This window comes from Cannabis sativa, chromosome 4 (genome assembly GCF_029168945.1).
Source record: "Cannabis sativa cultivar Pink pepper isolate KNU-18-1 chromosome 4, ASM2916894v1, whole genome shotgun sequence".
NCBI lineage: Eukaryota > Viridiplantae > Streptophyta > Magnoliopsida > Rosales > Cannabaceae > Cannabis > Cannabis sativa.
Genome location: NC_083604.1, coordinates 44,777,785 through 44,797,521, shown reverse-complemented (window position 1 = coordinate 44,797,521; position 19,737 = coordinate 44,777,785). Strand labels below are relative to the sequence as shown.

The window sequence follows — 19,737 nt, the reverse complement described above, 5'->3', positions numbered from 1 at the left end:
CGGTTATCTCGATAATCATTCTACTATCTTGAGTCGTGACACTTTTGGCGAGTTTTCTACGGAGGTTTGTGCAAAAGAGCGTGACCGCCCTTCCAAGCAAGTTCCCATTGGAGATGTGGTGGCTTTTGCTAATGGATTCTTTCCAAATGGAGGGACTAGTGCATAGGAGTGTACAGAAAGTCATTAAATCCAATTACAACCGACCGATCCAATAGAATCAGATATCTAATCATAGTTGGATGAGATGTAAATTTTAAAAATCCAATCAGATTAGATCGATTATTAGATGGGAGATCTGATCCAATGGATAACCAAACCGAACTAATCCAATTATCATCCAATCATATTTATATATTTTTTAAATACATTTATAATTTTATATATTTAATATATGTTATTTCAAAAATATATTAATATATATTTAACACATGAGATAAAAAAAAATCTAAATCTAAAATATTATTTTTCATCTACCTAAATACTAATAAAATTATCAATCATATTGAATAAGTTTTATTTTTCGGCAATTTTATTATGAAAATTAATTTAGACTAAACCAAGTTATTATGTATGTTAGATTATTGAAGTTAAAAAAATGTATGTTAAATTATTAGGTTTTAAATTATATTTCTTACATATATATTTTTCTTTTTAATGAAATAACTTAAATGGTAGTTAAAATAAATTAGATCTATCCAATCTAATCCAATAGAAAACCGGTTAATGCATCCAATTGTTGGAACAGATCCAATCTAATACCTTTATTGGATTGGATTGGATCGAATGACTCAATTCGATTTGATTGGATCAAATAACAAAATCTAATATTCAATAACAATTAGATTGAATTAGTTGAGTCCATTGAATGTGATCTAATGAACACCTTAAATAGTGCAGATACAGTTTTCCTTTCACCAAGTCAGGAAAGGATACTCCCAGCTAAATCTTTCTCCGCCTCTATAGCTTTTAAGGCAAACTGGAGTGTTGCCAAGATATTGAAGTTTGCATACTTTTACAAAATTTAACCGAAATTGATGCAAGTACGTAGAATATCTACAAGATGAAATGAAGTTTACTTTCCAAATAGATACACTTTATTTGTGTAATTCTTTACAATCATATGAGGGAAAAGCTCTAATGAGAGAGTGAATGATGTGGTAGGTATAAACTTGAACAGTTTAGCTTGCAGTAAAGATTTCAGCGGATAACACTTTCCTTCTCTATAAAAACTAAACTAAACTATCCGACGAAATTTCGACCGTCTGATGAATAATTCATTATTTATTGTAAAAAGAATGAAGATTTGTTAAGACCACATATAAAATTAGTTGCACCAGCCTTCTTTGTTAGAAGTCCATCCATTACCTTGTTAGAAGTCCATCCATTACCTTGTTAGAAGTCCATCCATTACTAAGCTCAAAACTACAGCTGCTTCAAGCTGGGGATAGCACCTTGCACAAAGATTTGTATGCGTCAGCGCAATGCTTGAATTTCTCTTCAGCCATTGCCTGCAAAACATGCATTGCGAAGGAAAGTATAACATGAGACTAACTCTTAATTATGGAGTCAAGTGAGTGATCATCATAAGTGATTTTGGGTTTCACAAATACAAGGTAATTCTCTACTTTATTCTTGAACTCTGCATTATCTGAGAGAAGTTGAGTTCGATCGAATTTACTTGGTTCTAATGCCAAGTAAGTTTACCATGTGTTGGTAGCTTCAATATCAAGATGATCATAATGAATAATCAATGAAGATAGAGTTGAATCAAACCTGTGAAGGGCCTTGATGCTTATCCGGATGCCATTTTAAAGCAGATAAACGGAAACTGTCAGGACAAGGTCAATGCAGAGGACAAAAACCATGTAAGAATGCGGAAATTAGATGTAGAACATTGATCTCGTATGTGATTTCTTATTGTAAACAAAGAGATCTAAATCACTTACGCCTTTTTAACATCTTCTAATTTCAAAGGGCCAGTTAGGGGCAGACCGAGAACTCTTCTATCAGAAGACGATCCTACAGTAAAGGATTCTTCATCAGACTCAGAGTCACTACTGCCCCCAAATGTTTTACTTCTATAGTTCCCGTTTGACCGTTCTTGCCACTCAAATTCAGATGCTGAATCTCTGAAGAAAGACTCATTTCTTAAATTAAAAGACCAAGTATACCATCTGTTTCCAAAAGTTGCCCGAAAAACTGTCTCGTGCTCATTGAAATTCTCATGGAAACCCTCTCCTCTAAATTTACCTGAAGATTCAAAAACCAGCCAGAAAACTTATTAGGATACAAGTGATGTGTAAAACAAGTGATCCATAAAAAATAAAAAAATAATTAAAAAAAATTGATTGTAGTTTCTAAACCTAAAATCTGTTACATCTTTACATTTCACAATAATAAAGTAACAAGTGCATTCTTTAGTATCCTTTCACAAATCCCAGATCAGACATTATCTTTAATCGTCAAAGTCCTCTACTCCCCCCCTATTCTTTTAGGCACTTTCCGTAAAACACAAGCTAATCACGAATCTATTGTGTTTTTTTATTTTCATTTGCGAAAATGATTTTTCTGAGATCTTTGTTACGAGTCACAAAATTTGTTACTGCTTGCCGTAAAGATGGGTAATAATACTTCGAATGAATCTTTTATTGGTTAAAAATGTTTTGATAGGGTATCCCTGCAACAAACAGCAAGGAGATGGAATTCTGGGAAAAATTCTCATTACTATTGATAAACCGTAGATTCAGATACCTGGCCTCTCCTTACAAGAAAAAAGCAAACACAACTTGGACAAATGTGATAAGCCACCAGATTAAACTAGACTTTAGTCTTAGTTGTTAACTCTCTTTGTTTTAATTAAAAGCTGATTTGTATTAGTGGCTGAGTTGTATTAGTTTTAGGGGCTGATGTGGCAATTATTTTTGGGCAATGTAAAGTATATAAGGGGAGGGGTCTCTTAGAAAGGTATGGAAAAAATTGGCAAGAGTTGACTCATTGTGGAAAGCCCAATCCTCTCAAACAGATTGAAATAGGAGAGAACAAGCCTCTCGAAAGCTTCTGATTTCTAATTTTGTCCATCAATTCAATAAAGTTTCTGCAAGAATTTCAGCTATCCTATTGTGTAATTACAAAGGTTTTAATTTTATCCAAGAAAGAACTTATCAAAATGTTCCGCTAATTCCAACAAACTATTATATTAACTAAGGTGCATTATACCAGGCTTCCAGCTGCACTCTCCCCCAACCCCTATCCCTAATACAACTCAAATAACTAACCTGCCACATCTCTGCCCTTAGTTGAACCCCCTCCCTTGGCTCTCCATGAGTAAACAAACTGAGAGGTGGCCTATTATTACCCCCAGCAAAAGACGCACCTTGTCCTCAAGGTGGAAATGAGGAAGTACTCATGAAAGGTCCTGAAGTCCTCCCAAGTCGCTTAAAATTCAGGCAGGCTACACCACTAAATTAACGCTTGTCGCTGCACTTTCTGCGTGCCAGGGTGTATAATGAGCAGCTTCTTTGGTTCAAACTCAAGCTCTGCTGATAAATCCTTTCGTAAGGCAGTGGCCACCTGCTGAGGTCCCAAAGCTGGTCTTAAGACCAACACATGAAAAACTAGGTGTATCAGGTAGGACAGTGGAAAATGGAAATGACCCAAAGAAACACGAACCTAACTTCTCATTTTTACACTTAGCCACTGAGCATTGGCGATAGGTTTGTAGCAGCACACAAACCAAATCACCTACCTCAAAATGTACATCCCTTCTCTTTCATCAGCCTGAACCTTCATCTTTTGTTGGGCCCTTTGAAGATTCACTTAGTTCCACAGCTAAAACAATGGTGCTTTGTGGTTCAAAACGAACTAATGGAGGATCGTGATGATAAAGAGCCTTGAATGGTGTCATCCAAACCAAAGAGTGATGGGAGGTATTATACCAATATTCAGCCCAAGGAAGCCACTTTGCTGATAGGAACAACCTATCAAGATTAGTCAATAGCAGAAAATAGAGAGAGGGCAGTAGTGTTTGGATAAAAATGCTAGAATGCCTTTCATTGATTCCCAGGATTTCGAGAGCCTGGTTCTCTCCCAAATCAGTTACAAAATAAACTCAAATTCTTCACACCTTTTCCTTCACCATTCAATCTTAATTACAATTACACTTATGCCCTTTTTATTTAATGTCCTAAGGCCTACCATTTGCCCACTGAGTTGGTTTGACACTTACAAAACAGCGGAGATATGTCTCAAGAGTATTCACCACTTCCGTTTGGCCAGCGGATTGAGGATGATAAGAGGTGCTTCGCTGAAGCAATGTTCTTTGCAAACGAAAAACCCTTCTTCCCAAAAGAAACTAAGAAAGATTTTGTCACGGTCTGATACAATAGAGCAAGGGAAACCATGTAACTTATCCACCTTCCTAACGAAAGCCGCTGCCACTGTAGTTGCTGAATAAGGGTGAGAAAGATTAACAAAATAGCAATACTTAGTCAAACGATCCACCACCACCACCACAAATATAGAGCCAAAACCATTGGATTTAGGGAGTTCTTCAATGAAACCCATAGAAATGTCTTCCCAAACTCAGTTTGGAATCAGAAGTGTCTGCAAAAGGCCAGCAAGAGATTGAGCCGTGTACTTACTTTGCTCACAAATCGCACAACCAGCCAAAAATTTTTGAATATCCTTTCTCATACCTTTCCAATACAAATCCCCAACCAGCCATTGGAACGTTTGAAACACTCCCGAGTCTCCCCCGACATTAATGCAATGATATTCTTGGAGAAATAAGGGAATAATCGGAGAAGAAAATGGAAGGACAAACTGGCCTCAAAACTTTAGGCACCCTTGATTGTAGGTGTACCCCGAGCTCAACTGACCTATTTGAAGCTCCCTTACGATCTCAAAGAGGTACAGATCAGCAGCCACATGATTTCGTAAATCTGGAATCCAAATGATAGTAGGCACCGAAAAAGCACTAAATGAAGCTTCATGGTAAACACGTGACAAAGCATCAACTGCCTTGTTCTCCAATCCCGGAGAATATTGGATGCTAAAATCATACCCTAACAGCTTAGCAATTTTTGATGATCCAAATCAACCAGCTGCTGCTCTAATAAGAACTTCAAACACCGCAGATCGAAACACAATGATAATCTACATCCAAGTAAGTAAGATGCCATTTTTGAATTGCACGCACAATGGCCATAAGTTCTCGCCCATAAACAGACTTGGTATGTGACCAAGGGGACAAGACTGGGCTGAAATATGCAATTGGGCATTGTTGCTGCATCAACACAGCCCCCAAACTAGTGCCTTAAGTATCAGCCTCCAACAGGAAAGGCTGTGAAAAATCTGGGAGGGCCAACACAGGTACCGAACACATCGCTTGTTCTAGTTGCTCAAAGGTTTCTTGTGCTTCTAATGTCCACCCAAAGGCATATTTGCGTAACTGATCCGTCAATGGTCGTGCCATCTACACATAGCCTTTGATGAACTTGTTGTGGTAATACCCCGTAAGACCCAAAAATCCTCGGAGCTCCCTCAATGATCATGGTGGTAAAGGCCACTCGGCCATGGCAGGGTCGGCAGATACCCCTTCAGCAAAAATGATATGGCCCAAATGTTCGACATTCACTTGAGCTAATAAGCACTTTTTTCTATTAGCATAAAGCTCATGCTGCTGTAGGCAATCAAATACTGCTGTCAAATGTTCTCGATGCAATTCCATGGTGGAACTATAAATCAAGACATCGTCAAAGCAGACTAACATGCACTTGGCGCCTGTTTGGAACTCAGGATTAGACTAGATTGGATAGAATTATGCTAAAAGTAATTCTTTGTTTGATTTAAGAATAAACCGGACTATTTAAAAAATAAATAAACGAGTCAAATTAAAATATATTTTAATGATAAATGAATAAAAATTTAAATCTAAATAATTAAAACAATTGAATCATAAAATATAATAATAAACCTTTAAAAAAAGTAATAAATTCCAGTTGATTGTTTGATGTAATGACCAGTGGGTCTAGTGAACTCTTGCATGGATCTCTTGGTTTTTACCTTTAATTTAATATATAGCGCTTTTCCTCAAAATAATAATAATAATATATTTTTTTTAAAAAAAAAAAAAGAGAATAAATCATAATATAGTTAAATATGTATGTAAGGAACATTTTTGTATTATCCCTAAAATAATTTATCATGGTTTCATATAATAAAAATGTTTAAATAATAAAAAATTAATTGTGTTAAATAACAATTAAAATTAATCATTTAATTTATCACAAATATTATTTTTGTAAAACTTAGATATAAATATTTTTGATAATTTAAAGAGAATATAAAATTGTAGTATTATATTTTTAATAATTTAAGGAGAATATATAATTTTATAGTATTATATTGTTTCTCCTATAATCAATTGAGTGTATTGTTTAATAAATAAGTTTTTTATTAAACAAAAGCTAAAAAAAAATTGTAAATTATTTCATTTAAATTCCTTTTAAATTTAAAATATATTTAAAAAATTAAAAATTAAAGAAATGATTAAAAAAATCACATGCATGGGATTATTTCTCACACTGCTCGATGGGATAAATAATCCTAGACAAGGGGGATTAACTAGATAAGTTATCCAGATCTCCAGCCTGACCAAATATAAGACTGGACAAATTATACAGTCTAATCCAATCGAATCATGCGTGCCAAATGGGCCTTTACGTAAAAAAAATCTCAAAATACCTCATCCATAAGTGCTTGAAATGTAGCTAGCGCATTAGTAAGACCAAGGCAAAGAGCATTAGTAGGAAGTCGTAATGACTCATAAGTTCGAAAAGCTACTTTCTCCACATCTTGGGCAGCGACTTAAATCTGATGGTAACCTAATTTCAAGTCCAGCTTTATAAATACCATAGCACCATGCAATTCTCCCAACAACTAATTCATAACTTGAAGGGGAAACTAGTTCGCCATTGATTCCTTATCCAAAGCTTAATAGTCCACACGAAATTGCCTAACTACCATTTTTTTTCACCAAACGAACCAGTCTAGAGAAAGGACTTGTACTTTGGCAAATAATGCCACCTGCAACATCTCTATGACCAACCTTTCGATCTTATCTTTCTAAATCTGAGCATAGCAGTAAGATCGAACTAAAAGAGTTACAAACCCTTCTCTAAGGATAAGAATGTGCTCACGGGTTTGTGATGGCGGTGAACCAAGGGGCATTTCAAGCATAGAGTCACAATGGAGCAATAAATTCAAAATCTCCTCGCATGGATGACTGTCAAAAGCTTGTCGTTGCAACAATAAGGCATTCAGCTCCACCCAATACCCATACCCTTCTTGCTCCACTGTTCGAAGCATAGATTGCAGCGATGTTGTAAGTTACAAAGACTCCAATCCCCCTGCAAAAAAGTTTCCAATCATCTAATACCGAAAACCAAACCAACACCACACAACTCCAGAGGAAGAAAATCAGTAAGACCTTGAACCACCCTTATGTCAAATTCCACTTGAGCGCATATACCTTTCGTACATACTTTAACTCAGTACCAAATAAAATTTCACAATAAGAAGTGGCAGTATTTTGCAACTTGGCAGCATTAACAAGTTCCATAGAATAGAAATGAAATTATGAGTAGCTCCACTATCCATCAACACCATTACCACCTGATCACCAATCTTACCAACAAGTTTCATGGTGTTAGCCAAATTCAGCCCAACCATTGAATTCAAAAACAGAGTAGCCAATGTTTCCTCAATACCCACTTCAATTGAAGAATCTAGAGAAGTTGGTGGAGTACCTATATGAATCAAGCCCTCATCATCCATCACAAGTATTACCTACAAAGTTTTTTACTCACAAACATGGCCCCTGTGATATTTCTTATCACCCTTAAAACAAACACCCCTTGCTCGTTTACCTTGGTATTCTTCCTTGACATTCACTTCGTCATTGGTGTAGTAGTGGCTAGAACTGGTTTGCCACTATTAGGAGAAGGTCGTGTGGAAGATGAAGAAACTATGGTGAACAAGTATGGTGTCAAGCTTATTGTTGAGAACGAGGTGAAAGAATTCTTAGGAATAGAATTGGGCTTGGGACAGTTTATGGTTTGGTGATTTAGGAAATGGGTCATGGCCAATAATTGATGACTTTCCTCCACCCTTTGGGTGGGGTTCATCATTTGGGGCAAGCCCGCTGGTTGGAGGATATGCAAAGCACTCCTAATCTCTTCTTTGAGGCCTTTAACTAAACTTCCCTCTAGTATGTGCTCTGGTACCCATACAACATGAGAAGCCAGAGATTCCCACTTGATTCTATAGTTCTTCACTATGGTGTCTTAAGTCACTGAGAGCAACTCCTCCATTATGGACCAACTGGAATGGCTCATAATCGCAATAGCAACAAATGCTTCTAAGCAACCCATGACGTGATCGATCTCCGTTGATTCTCCCATTGAAACTATGTCAATGCATCCCCATCCAGCCCAATGACAACAGCCTCAAACATATGAGCTTTCAGTGAGGCGACTCAACAAAAAATACCTAATCCTCTGGATTATCACCCGTGAAGAATGGCAGCTCCATTCTCGAAGGACTGTGGTTGCGATTGAAAATCGATTCTGGGTATTGCTACAAGTCTCCAATCTGCATTTGGCAGTGCAAAGCAGATCATGAGTCTGACGCAATTGGAGGAGGTGTCCACGACGCCTCCACCTCCAATGTTGACTGTGTGGAAGCTTGCAAGAGCAACGCCAACTGCCCCGACATCAGTTCCATGCACTTAGCCAAATCGAATCGCATCTCTCCCATCTCAGTTCATATGTTACCCAACTCCTAGGAAAACAGATTGGAATCCATCAATATGATCATCGATAGCTTCGATAACTTCTTTCTTTGGGCCCATGAAGGAATCGATGTCTCTAATACCAATTGATAGGGTATTCCTACAACAATTAGTAAGGCGAGATGAAGAAGAGATTCTTGAGCTTGGCCTCTCCTTACAAGAAAAATAGCAAAAACTTAGACAAATGATCCCCTAATTCCAACACACACTAACTACATTAACTAAGGTGCACTATAGTCCTATACTACATGCACTCTTCCCCACACCCTAATAGAGCTCAAATAACTAACATGCCACATCACTACCCTTAGTTGAACGCCCTCCCTTGGCTCGCCTTGAGTAAACAAATGTGAGAGGTGGGGCCTATCATGTTTCTAGGATTGTACGATTCTGTGAAAATGCTATTTTCCAAACCCCAAAATGAGAATAACATCACTTTGATCGTAGAAAACGAAACTCTCAATCTATTGAAATGTTATATATCAATAAAGTTTTGGTAATACATAATCATGTTTTTGATGCACAAACCATGGTGGTACTAATACATACTTGGAGACTTTGACTCCACAACACACACACTTCCTCATCCAATTAGTTGTGAGCTAGCCCCAAGTCAAAATGTACACATTTACATGATAGACATCCATTAGATTTCATAAAAAGCACATCTAAACATCTTAATCTTCCAAGAGTATCATATTGACATATACTTGGTTTCCATACTTTCCAACAAATGAAAAAAGACATTATCATAAGTTCTATTAGGTAATTTTAATATGGTACAGTATGCTTCTTTCTTTTTCATTTGAACCCTTCCCCTATACATTCATATACCCAGCTGCTCACCACTTGAGCTAGCCCCAAATGGCTACTGTATGCTGTTATCTGTTTAAATCAATGCATTAGAGTGGGACAATTGAGCAACTTCAGTTACATTTTGTTTACACATAGTAAGCAAACATTAGAGCAAGAAAAAAATACGAACAGCCATTTACTTCCCGCTGGGGAATGATTTTTTTTTCATTTTTGTACAATGGCACCCAGCCAACATGAACCATGAATTATATAAAGTTGATCCACACTAAAATTCTCTATTACATTAATTCATCTATAGCAATGTTCATAAAGAATATTTAAAATTAGAAGTCTGCCATAATATGTGGTGTAATATACAGAATAAGAAACTGATTACACAGAACAGTTTTGCAGTAATCACAACATGCACAAGCAAGTTTTTCAAGTTTTCCACTGAGATACTTTTGGTGTGATAGTGATATAATGGTTTTCTTCACCCTTAATTCGAGTTACATTTAAATAAATAAGGAAATAAAGGATTATATTATTATTTATATAATGCTTCAATAAAATTATAAAAAATCACCTTTAGTTTTCTTCTGTTGAGCTTTATAAGAATGCTTAGCTGAATACTTTGGCTTATGTTTCTTTCGAGAGTTATCTGATTTATCTACTTGTGCACCAGGTCTCCACATTGGGTCATCATCCTAGGTAAGAGTGGAAACAAGCACTTATCAATACTCATGAGGGGACTTATATTTGCATCCCAAAAATGTACAAGTACACCCCATTTATCTCCTAAAATATTAGATTTTATAGATACGCCCACCTTTATCTATTCACAAAAGTGGGTCATCATTGAAATGAAAGTACACTCCAAGTATATTCAACATATATTGGACTAATCTTCTATTTTCTTCTCGATCTCATATAATGTATCAGTGAGTTATAGACTAATTTTTAGGACTTAAAGATGCTTAATTCAAGTGGGTGTATTTACTAAACTTAAAGTTTATAAATAGAATTAATATTTAAAATTGTGTATTTTATTCTTTTTGCATAAGGATAAATATGTCATTAAGTTTTCTAAAAAAAGGGGTGTATTTATAATTTTTTTGCTGTGTAAATAAGAATCCCCCACTCAAAAACGTGAAAATTAATAATGCAAAAATAAATTGCAGAAACAGCAAACTTCATAATAAAAGTTTACATATGACATGTAATGGAATGGAGTTTAGTAACGGAAAAAACTGCAAATAGTTCACCTGAAATGAAAATTTAGAGGCCCCGCTTTTGTTCAGAAGATCTTTCAATGCTTTCTTAGCATCAGCTCGCTTTTGACGTGTTGCATATCTGATATAATTCTGAATTCAATATTTCCGTAGTGAGAAATACAACAATATAAAAGGGAAGCCAAACTAAAATCATGCAGATACATGGTATAAACTGTTAAGGTGTCAAGCTACACATATGTATGCAACCAAATACTTATGGCATAGTGTCTTTTTCCATTCCACTACAGAATGGTAATTACGGTAAATAATCAGCCAAACATTCTAATTCAACCATGAACCAAATAAAGGCAATATTTATCACCTGATCTCACTTACTAGGATCCCCGCCTAACCCTACAATATTTGAGAACCAAGAAACAATAGCAACTGCTAAGTAGGTACCCAGATTAAAGTCGAACCTCAGACCTTGGGGGGGAAACTCAATGCCTGACCATACCCCTTTGGATACATGACCTCACTTATTTGAAGAGCGAAAATACGAGGAGCCAATTCTAAGTCTAGTTACAAACCCATTTTATATCAGATAAGTATGAACTTTGAAGTCGCAATACAAAAATCAATTCAGTAGTAAGGTTTCTCTTTCCAGTTTTTCAACAACCCCAATTACGTAGAAGACGAGAAAAAGAACTTTATAATAGAAACTCCAAATACCACATTTTAAAGGGGACAGCAGCCTTTCAGTGATTTATTAGTTTACATTGTCACGTATTTACCACACAACAAACTGTAAATGGAATAGAAAAGCTCTTCAATACCTTTGATGGTTGTTGACCTCCTTCTACATCATGCTGCAAACGAAGAAAAACAGATTAAGAATTGACAGAAGGAACCATATAACTAATGAATATGGAAAAGAAAATTCCCTTAATAGTGAATATAGCTGAAAGACGGTTATAACACAAAGCACCAATGCAATGACTATGCACAAAACATGTCCTACTAGATTATTTCTTAACTAAATACAGAAAATACCAAATGCAAAACTTTAACCAAAAGTAAACAGTGCTGTCCTAAAATTCAAATAAGCATTTACAGATAATGTAACCATCAGGAGAACAGAATGTCAAAAACGGAACATAATCTGTACAGGTACAGCAATAAAACAACGAACTGGTCATAAAATACATCTGATTGCTAAAACTTAAGATCAAATTGTAGGAAGAGGGAAGGGAAAACAACTTACGGAATTCCATTTGTTCTTCCATTTTTCACATGAAACTGGAGTAGAATGGAACGAGGCCCGATAGGTTATCGTAGATGACGGTGATGATGATGAAATCAATGAATTCTTCAAAAGCAAGACGTTGCGCCATCTGGGCATCGCCATATTGAGCAAAATTTTGAAAGAAGTAACAGTGTGATATATATATATACCTTTTATAATATTCTTCTAAAAATACTCCATGAAATTAGGGGACTTCAGCGGAAAGGATTAGGGGAATAGAGAGAGAGAGTGTGGGCGTTCTAAGACCACAGATGCGACCGTGAGAAAGGAAAGGCGCCGAAGGTAGGATGACACTTGGGCCTAAATCTGGGCAAGCAGGCAGCCAGAACGAGAATAGCCTTAAATTTTGACATGATTCAAACAAATGTCCTTATTTCAAAAAATTTAACAAAAGGAACAAATTTAAAAAACCTTACCTTTAACCCCGTACACCCTCACGTTTTTCACTTTGTTTCAGCCCTCACTCACAGTACAACTCTCTTCAGAGTTACCGGCCACCGTCAACGCCGATCTCTGACTTGAAGCTAAACCCTCTCACCGTCATCGTCGAACACCTCCGACGAGAACCACCGCCGTCATCATTAAATCCCGTAATTTATATCATTCTCCCTAGAGCTCTCTAATTAGATGATTAATTGTTTTTTCTAAAATTTATTTTATTAATTATTTTAAATTTTAATAATTATTTTTGTACTATATATTAATATTATATATTTAAAATAAATAAAATATATTAAAATCACAAAAAAATAATGAGATATTAATAATGTATTTAAGAAAATTGATATATGGTGTAATATAAAAATACATTGTAAAATATTAAAAGTAAAATTTTTGTAATGTATTTTTTTGTTGAGAGAAAAACAATTTTTGTAATGTATTTTAAAAATAGAAATTAATGCACTCCATATCAAAACTCTATTTTTTATTAAGGGAATTACTACATATACTATTTTTTTAACTTTATTTTTTAAATTTACAGTTTGAGTTTCTAAAGTGGTTGCAGCGCTAGTTGAAATAAGGGTTTCTATACGATTTTTTGTTCCAATTTAGGTTGCAGCGCTAGTTGCAATAGGAGAATCTATGTAGAATTTCGTAAAAATACATAAAAAAAAAAACTATTTTGAAATGTAAAAATAAAAAAATATTATTATTTAACAATTTTTTAATGAAAAATTAAACTTTATTTAATTATCAATCTCTTTTACCAAACAATCTTTATTTAACCATCAATCTCATAATACTAATAGCAACTTTAGTAAATTTATGATTCAATATATTAGCTAATCGTTTAAAACAATAAATAGAAATATTTCTCAAACTAGCAAGCAAACTTTTACAATAAATGACAAAACCAAACAAAAAAATTCATATTAATAGAGTTTCGTAATGCATACACCAAGCCAAGACAATCAGTCTCCACTATTACACATTGCCATTCTTGTTCCTTAATCCAACTAAGGGTCTCCTCAACGTCCATTGCCTCGGCAAGTTCTGGGTCAACGGTACCAAATGAAAAAAATGTGCAACCTTCTATATGAAAAGCCACTTGAATTACGGGCAACTATACCCAACCCATAACTTTGACCACCATTAAATAATATTGCATCTACATCGACCCTGATACTATTTTGTTGTGGCAGAGTTCAATGCTCACTTCCATCACCCGCCTGAAAATCAGACTGTGATGAATCTATTTCAGATTTCTGAGCATTCTTCCATCGAAGGTAACATTTTGCAAAGACAAAATACTTTTAGCCCTCGCTAATTTACAATTCCAAACCAAGTCATTTCGTACACCCCACATAGCCCAACATACAGTTGTCAAAAGATACTTTCTCTTCTTATCTATTCATTGAAATGCAACAATACACCACTAAAAAAAGTTTCAGAAGGTGATGCAGCGGTACCTATTCCAACCCTGCTCCAGCATGTTTTTACTGCCTCACACATGACTAGGTAGTGTAAAATTATTTTCTCATAATCACGAGAGACCGATCATAAAGGACTAACCTCCATATGTTTGGATCGCAATTGTACCATGGTTGGAAGACATCCTGACGCTGCACACCATAACATATTTTTTATTTTTGGTGGGAGCTTCAAACTCCACATCTTATGCAAGGAGGAAGCCTCATTCTCCTCAAACCACCTGCCTTGCAGCTGCTGTTGTAAATTGTAGGCGCTATTAACAACATAAGTACCTGAAGCTTCCTTTGACCACACTAAATGATCAACCACTTGAGCAACATGCAAATGAATGCTAGTAATCAAACTTTGATCTCTCACCTAAAAAAGATCTGAAATGAGGTCTATGTCCAACCTAGAACCATCCATATGTTAGAGTTTATGTCCTAAAAGCAAGTATTTAATGGATAATATATTAGAGAATATATGAAATACAAGTATAAAATAAATAAATATGTTAATTATAGAAATATAATTAATAAATATATGAAAATTCCATATTTATATAGAGTGGGAAGTACAAGAGAATAAAGATGATACAATATAAATTAAACAAATTGATAGTGTATTAAAGTATGGAATCTTTAATATGGAATTACCAAGTATGATTTACTAAGCGATATACTTTAGTGCGTGTAATTTTAATTCGGATCACATATGTGGATAGATATTTAGTAAAAGTATTCTGTATAATTTAATTATGTATGATTGGAGATATGAACTAATATCTTTTATCAATGTGTCGTTTATCATAAAAGAGTTATTCATTAAGTTCTTTGATTCACTCGTTAAAGTTTCTCAAAAAAGATAATTCTTACAACTTCTATTTTGAGAACTTAATAACATAAGTGACTGGGAACATACTAATACAATAATGGAATCCAAGCTTTCCGAAAGGATCGAATATTAGTTCTCTTATAGTGTCAATTCTGAGAGTGCTAACAGTTGAATCCAATTCTATAATGAGATTATAGATTAACTGTTCACATTAAACTAATGGTACATAAGGAATTCAAGAGATAATTAGAAGGGTAAAAACGGTAATTTTGACTAGCTATAATTATGAACTAATAATTAGAGAACAAACTACAAGTAAGAATTCTATCAATATAATTTTATATTGTCAACGAGTGCCATTAATAGTGGAGTAATAATAGAATTAATAAGATTAATTATTTTATTGAAGAGTTCAGTAATAATTAAGTGTTTATTGGAGTTTCAAAATATAGGTTTATGGCCCCCAAATCACCTCAATGCAACATTGTACAAGAAAAAGTTTGATTTGAAGAATGAATTGAGAAAGAATTAATTTCTATGAGAAATAATTCTTGAGGACAAAATAGTAATTGTGTATAAATTATTATTTTGTAGAATTATATCAATTATGAATTAAGTAATTAAAACAAAATTTCACTATTTAGTTTTATTTGATAAAATTGTATTGATTAGTTAAATATAATATTATTATTGAATAATATTATGATAGAAATGTATTATTTTAGTCTAAAATAATATTTAATTAATCTTAGTAAAAAAGATTAATGAGAATTAATCAATTATTATTTATTGTAAAATAAATAATAAATTTTAGTTAAGACAAAATTGAGAAATTAATTTTGAGTTTTAAAACATGGCCTACACGTGTAGTGCTATAACCCACATGTGTAGGTTGACATATAAAAGCCCATGAATTTATTTAAGTTATTTTATTATTTAATAAAATAAATTAAAATAAATAATAATTATCTTTTTAATTATTTAATTAGATATTTTATTGGATAAGATATTTAAAATTTAAAAAAGTTATTAAAATAAAGATATAATTGAAATCAGTTATAGATATTATTATATTTGAATTTAAATTTCAAATAAAGAATAATAATAGTAGAGGTGTACGTCGGTTGGTTTGATCGGTTTATGCTACACTTTATTCAACCCAATTTAAAGATTAGATTACAAAATCTAAGTGCAATCCATTTAATTAAGTAAAATAAAATAGTAACCCGCCCAATGAAATTGATTGGATTGGTTGAGTTAACTCGTCCAAATCGACCATTAATATATTTTTTTATAATTTTTTATTTTTACATTCAATTATTATATTTTAGTTGATTGTAATAATGAGACAAATATATATAGATTGAATCCCAAGTTCAAATCAATCACCATAAAAAAAACATATTAGTTTAAACTTTATATTTTTTAAATAGTCATATAAATTATATGATATATAAATATATATAATAAAAATATATATTTATATATAAAACCTCTTAATCGGGTTGGTTGGATTAGTTCGGGTTGATTGGGTGTATTGGCATTATTTTTAACCTGCCTAATATAAAGATTGAGCTGTTTATATTTTTGTTAGATTTTTTTATTTGCATTTTTCGTCGACTTATCTCGGTTTAGTTTGGGCAGAATATTCGGGTTGGATGGTTTACAAAAGTTTATGTACAACCCTAAATAATATATATTTATTTTATTAGATTAATTTAAAGACTTATGTATACATGATATATACATAATATAATACGAATAAACAACTTTTTTAGGGTCATTATATATGATATAACTTAGAAAGAAAATTAAACGAAAGAACTTTCCTAAAACCCTAAAAAGAGTCGCACGAACATTATCTTTCGCTCTATTTCTACCTCACGCATCTCTCTCTCTCTAGAGATTGGTGTTATCTCTCATCTCAAGTCACATTGTCTCATGAGTTAAATACACACTATAACAGAAAATTCAATCATCATATTAATCTTATAAGCCCAATCTTATCCTAAGTGTTGAGGTTGATTTGGAAGATCTTAGTATGAAGTCTTCATCAAGTTCATATGGCTTTTGGATTGGATGCTTGATAATATATACGAAAAGAATTGAGAATACCCTGTTAGGCATCAAAAGGTAGAATTGTTTTTCTCATAGTTTAGATTTAATTTATGTAATCATGTTGAAATCTTAGGGATTATGGTTCATATTAGATTCATCTAAAATATTTTTATAACCACCGCTTCTACATTCTACTTTGATATGGACCATAATAACCAATAAATGGTATCAAAACCATCTCCATAATTATATAAATTAAATACAATGTTGGGTGACTATGCATTTATATATATATATGTTGATATATTATGAATGGATGGATGTTTTATGCAAGATGTGAATCGTTAATTGATGAGTGCACATTTCTTCACTCATCCTTAGTCAATTATTAGATGGATTAGTATTTATTTTTGTATAGATTTGATGTGTTTTTTCCAAGTATGTAGGTCTGTGCTAAAAAGACAATTTTATGATAGATTGAGATCTTTGAACCTATTTTTGACAATGATTTCATCCTTTTCTTGAAGAGCTTATGAAATCCAAAATGATAGAAATTGTTTCCAGCTTTCCAAAACATGTTAAATCATCTGATTTGGAGTCCGAACGCGAAAGTTATGCATGATTTATTGAGCAATGTCGAAGCAGTAAAATAGCAATGAAAAATGGCATGTGGCGCTATAGCGCCCAAAATGCTACGCTATAGCACCGATTCTGAAAAAAAAAATTGCTAAAACAAAGCCTCGAGAAGTACCACATGGCGCTACAGCCCCGGGTCTTCTGCGCTATAGCGCAACACTTATCTTTTTTATGAAAAAAAATCTTAATTCTAATGGAATTCATCTATCTTTTCTAGGCCTATATAAAGAAGGAGGTAAATCAAATTTAGGGACGACTGGAGAGATAAAAACAAGCAACTTTGAGATTAGAAAACACATTGAAAAGCAAGAGAGAAGAGATTCAAATCGATCATCATCAACTTTCATCATTAGAGTTCTTTTCTTCTTCTTCTTCTTTATTCTTTTGATTATTTATTTAATTATGAACATGATTATCGTGGTTATTATGTTTGTGATTATGAACTAAACACTCATTCTAGAGCATTGATAGAACTATTTTAGATTATGAATTTAAGTTTTTAGATTATTTCTATATTTGTTCTTGCTATTTGTTTATGCAATTCTGTGTTAATTATCATCTTCTTAATGCTTGATCACCATTAATTAGTGTAGAGATTTTAGATTTTACACTTGAGGGAGGTAATCTAAAATTGAACTTAGAAAGGCATGACATAGGAAAAGTGTGAGATTGAGAGATTCTACTAATTCTGTGAGTTTCATTTGAAGAGAATCATATTGCTTTATGAGTGCTTAATTGATTAACATTGAATAGAGACATCTTGTTAATTAATTTAAGTTAAATCTATCATCACTTGAGAGAGGTTAATAAATTACATTAGGATTCTTGAAACTACAAATTATAGGATAAATTGGGATAATCGGCAAATTGTGATTCATAGTTTGAAATAGGGTAATCAATGCTCTAGGTTTTTTATTTTTAGTTAAAAATAGTTGTTTGTCTGTTTCTTTTTCCATTTATTTTATTATTTGATTCTTAATTATAATTTACTTTGGGTTATCTAATTAAAGTATAAAATTAACAAGTATAATAATTAGTAAAATTTAATAATCAATCACTGTGGGTTCAACAACTTTTTTAGTATTAAAATTTTACTAAAACAACGTTGTACGCTTACAGCAAAAATTGTGTATCAAGTTTTTGGCGTTGTTTTCGGGGATTGAAAATTCTTAAATTATTGCTAATATTATTACTAAAAGTTTTTGCTTTAAATTAGATTTTATTTTATTTCTTATTATGTTTGTTGCTTTGTTGTTCAGTTCATGCGAAGAAATCGAAGTGCCACACCACTTACATTGTTGAATCCTGAGATTGAAAGAACTCTGAAGCAATCGAAAGCGAAGAAAAAGTTAGATTTCACCATGGCAGCCATTAACAATAATAACAGCAATGGTCTTAATAACAACCAATCAGCACCTGCTGCAGCTGATGCACAACCAAGGGCTGTTCGTGATTATTGCTTACCTGTGGTGAATAAAAATCTGACTGGTATTGCTAATCCAGTCATTGCTCCTAATAATTTTGAATTGAAGCCTGCTTTAATCAATATGGTACAACAGAATCAGTTTGGTGGGTTGGCTACTAAAGATCCCAATATCCATCTAGCCATATTTCTAGAAGTATGTGCTACTATGAAGATGAATGGTCTTATTGATGACGCTATAAAACTACGTCTCTTTCCTTTCTCTTTAAGGGATAAAGCAAAAAGTTGGTTGCAATCTTTGCAACTAGATTTTATAACTACATGGGATGAAATTGCCAGAAAGTTCATGGTAAAATTTTGGCCATATATTTAAAAATTTATTTATATAGCACTAACATAATATTAATCTAGCCCAATTCAAGAGTCCAGATAAAAAAAAAATATATATATATATATAATTAGCGGTCTATATAAGAATATTTTATATGTGGAAATAAAGTTTCTATATAAGGAAATGATTTTCTATTTAAGGAAATAAAATAAATAATTAATTTTCTGATAAATGAATATTTTATATTCATTGAATCTGGACAAAATTAATTATGTAATATTCTATATATGGTTAGATTTCTATATTCATTACCCGATTTGATTTCCTGAATTAATTGTCAAAATATTCTGACAATTAATGTGGCGCAGTGTCAAACTG

General features: G+C 33.2%; 1 protein-coding gene across 2 annotated transcripts; it reads right to left on the bottom strand.

The window, feature by feature from the left end:
• Window positions 1-1,071: 1,071 nt before the first annotated feature.
• On the bottom strand, window positions 1,072-12,810 carry LOC115714758 (uncharacterized). Of its 2 annotated transcripts, none has more exons than XM_030643514.2 (8): window positions 12,583-12,810; window positions 12,125-12,472; window positions 11,697-11,729; window positions 10,912-11,010; window positions 10,233-10,353; window positions 1,947-2,250; window positions 1,774-1,828; window positions 1,072-1,508 (listed from the first exon to the last, which is right to left on the bottom strand). In XM_030643514.2, exons 2-8 carry the CDS (start codon window positions 12,266-12,268, stop codon window positions 1,434-1,436), a joined length of 831 nt encoding a protein of 276 aa, XP_030499374.2. In that variant the 5' UTR covers window positions 12,269-12,472; window positions 12,583-12,810; the 3' UTR covers window positions 1,072-1,433. The 2 variants fall into 2 exon arrangements, with proteins under 2 accessions (XP_030499374.2, XP_060970114.1); XM_061114131.1 differs by having other exon boundaries at window positions 12,125-12,504; window positions 12,583-12,809.
• Between the last annotated feature and the right edge of the window lie 6,927 nt (window positions 12,811-19,737).

Bases quoted from the DNA above. Each gene is read 5' to 3' on its own strand.
- LOC115714758 (XM_030643514.2), bottom strand. From the start codon at position 12,268: ATGGCGATGCCCAGATGGCGCAACGTCTTGCTTTTGAAGAATTCATTG. The intron at 11,011-11,696 runs GTATTGAAGAGC...TATTGAATTCAG, and splicing joins GAGGTCAACAACCATCAAAG to AATTATATCAGATATGCAAC. The intron at 10,354-10,911 runs GTGAACTATTTG...ACTCTTACCTAG, and splicing joins CCTCTAAATTTTCATTTCAG to GATGATGACCCAATGTGGAG.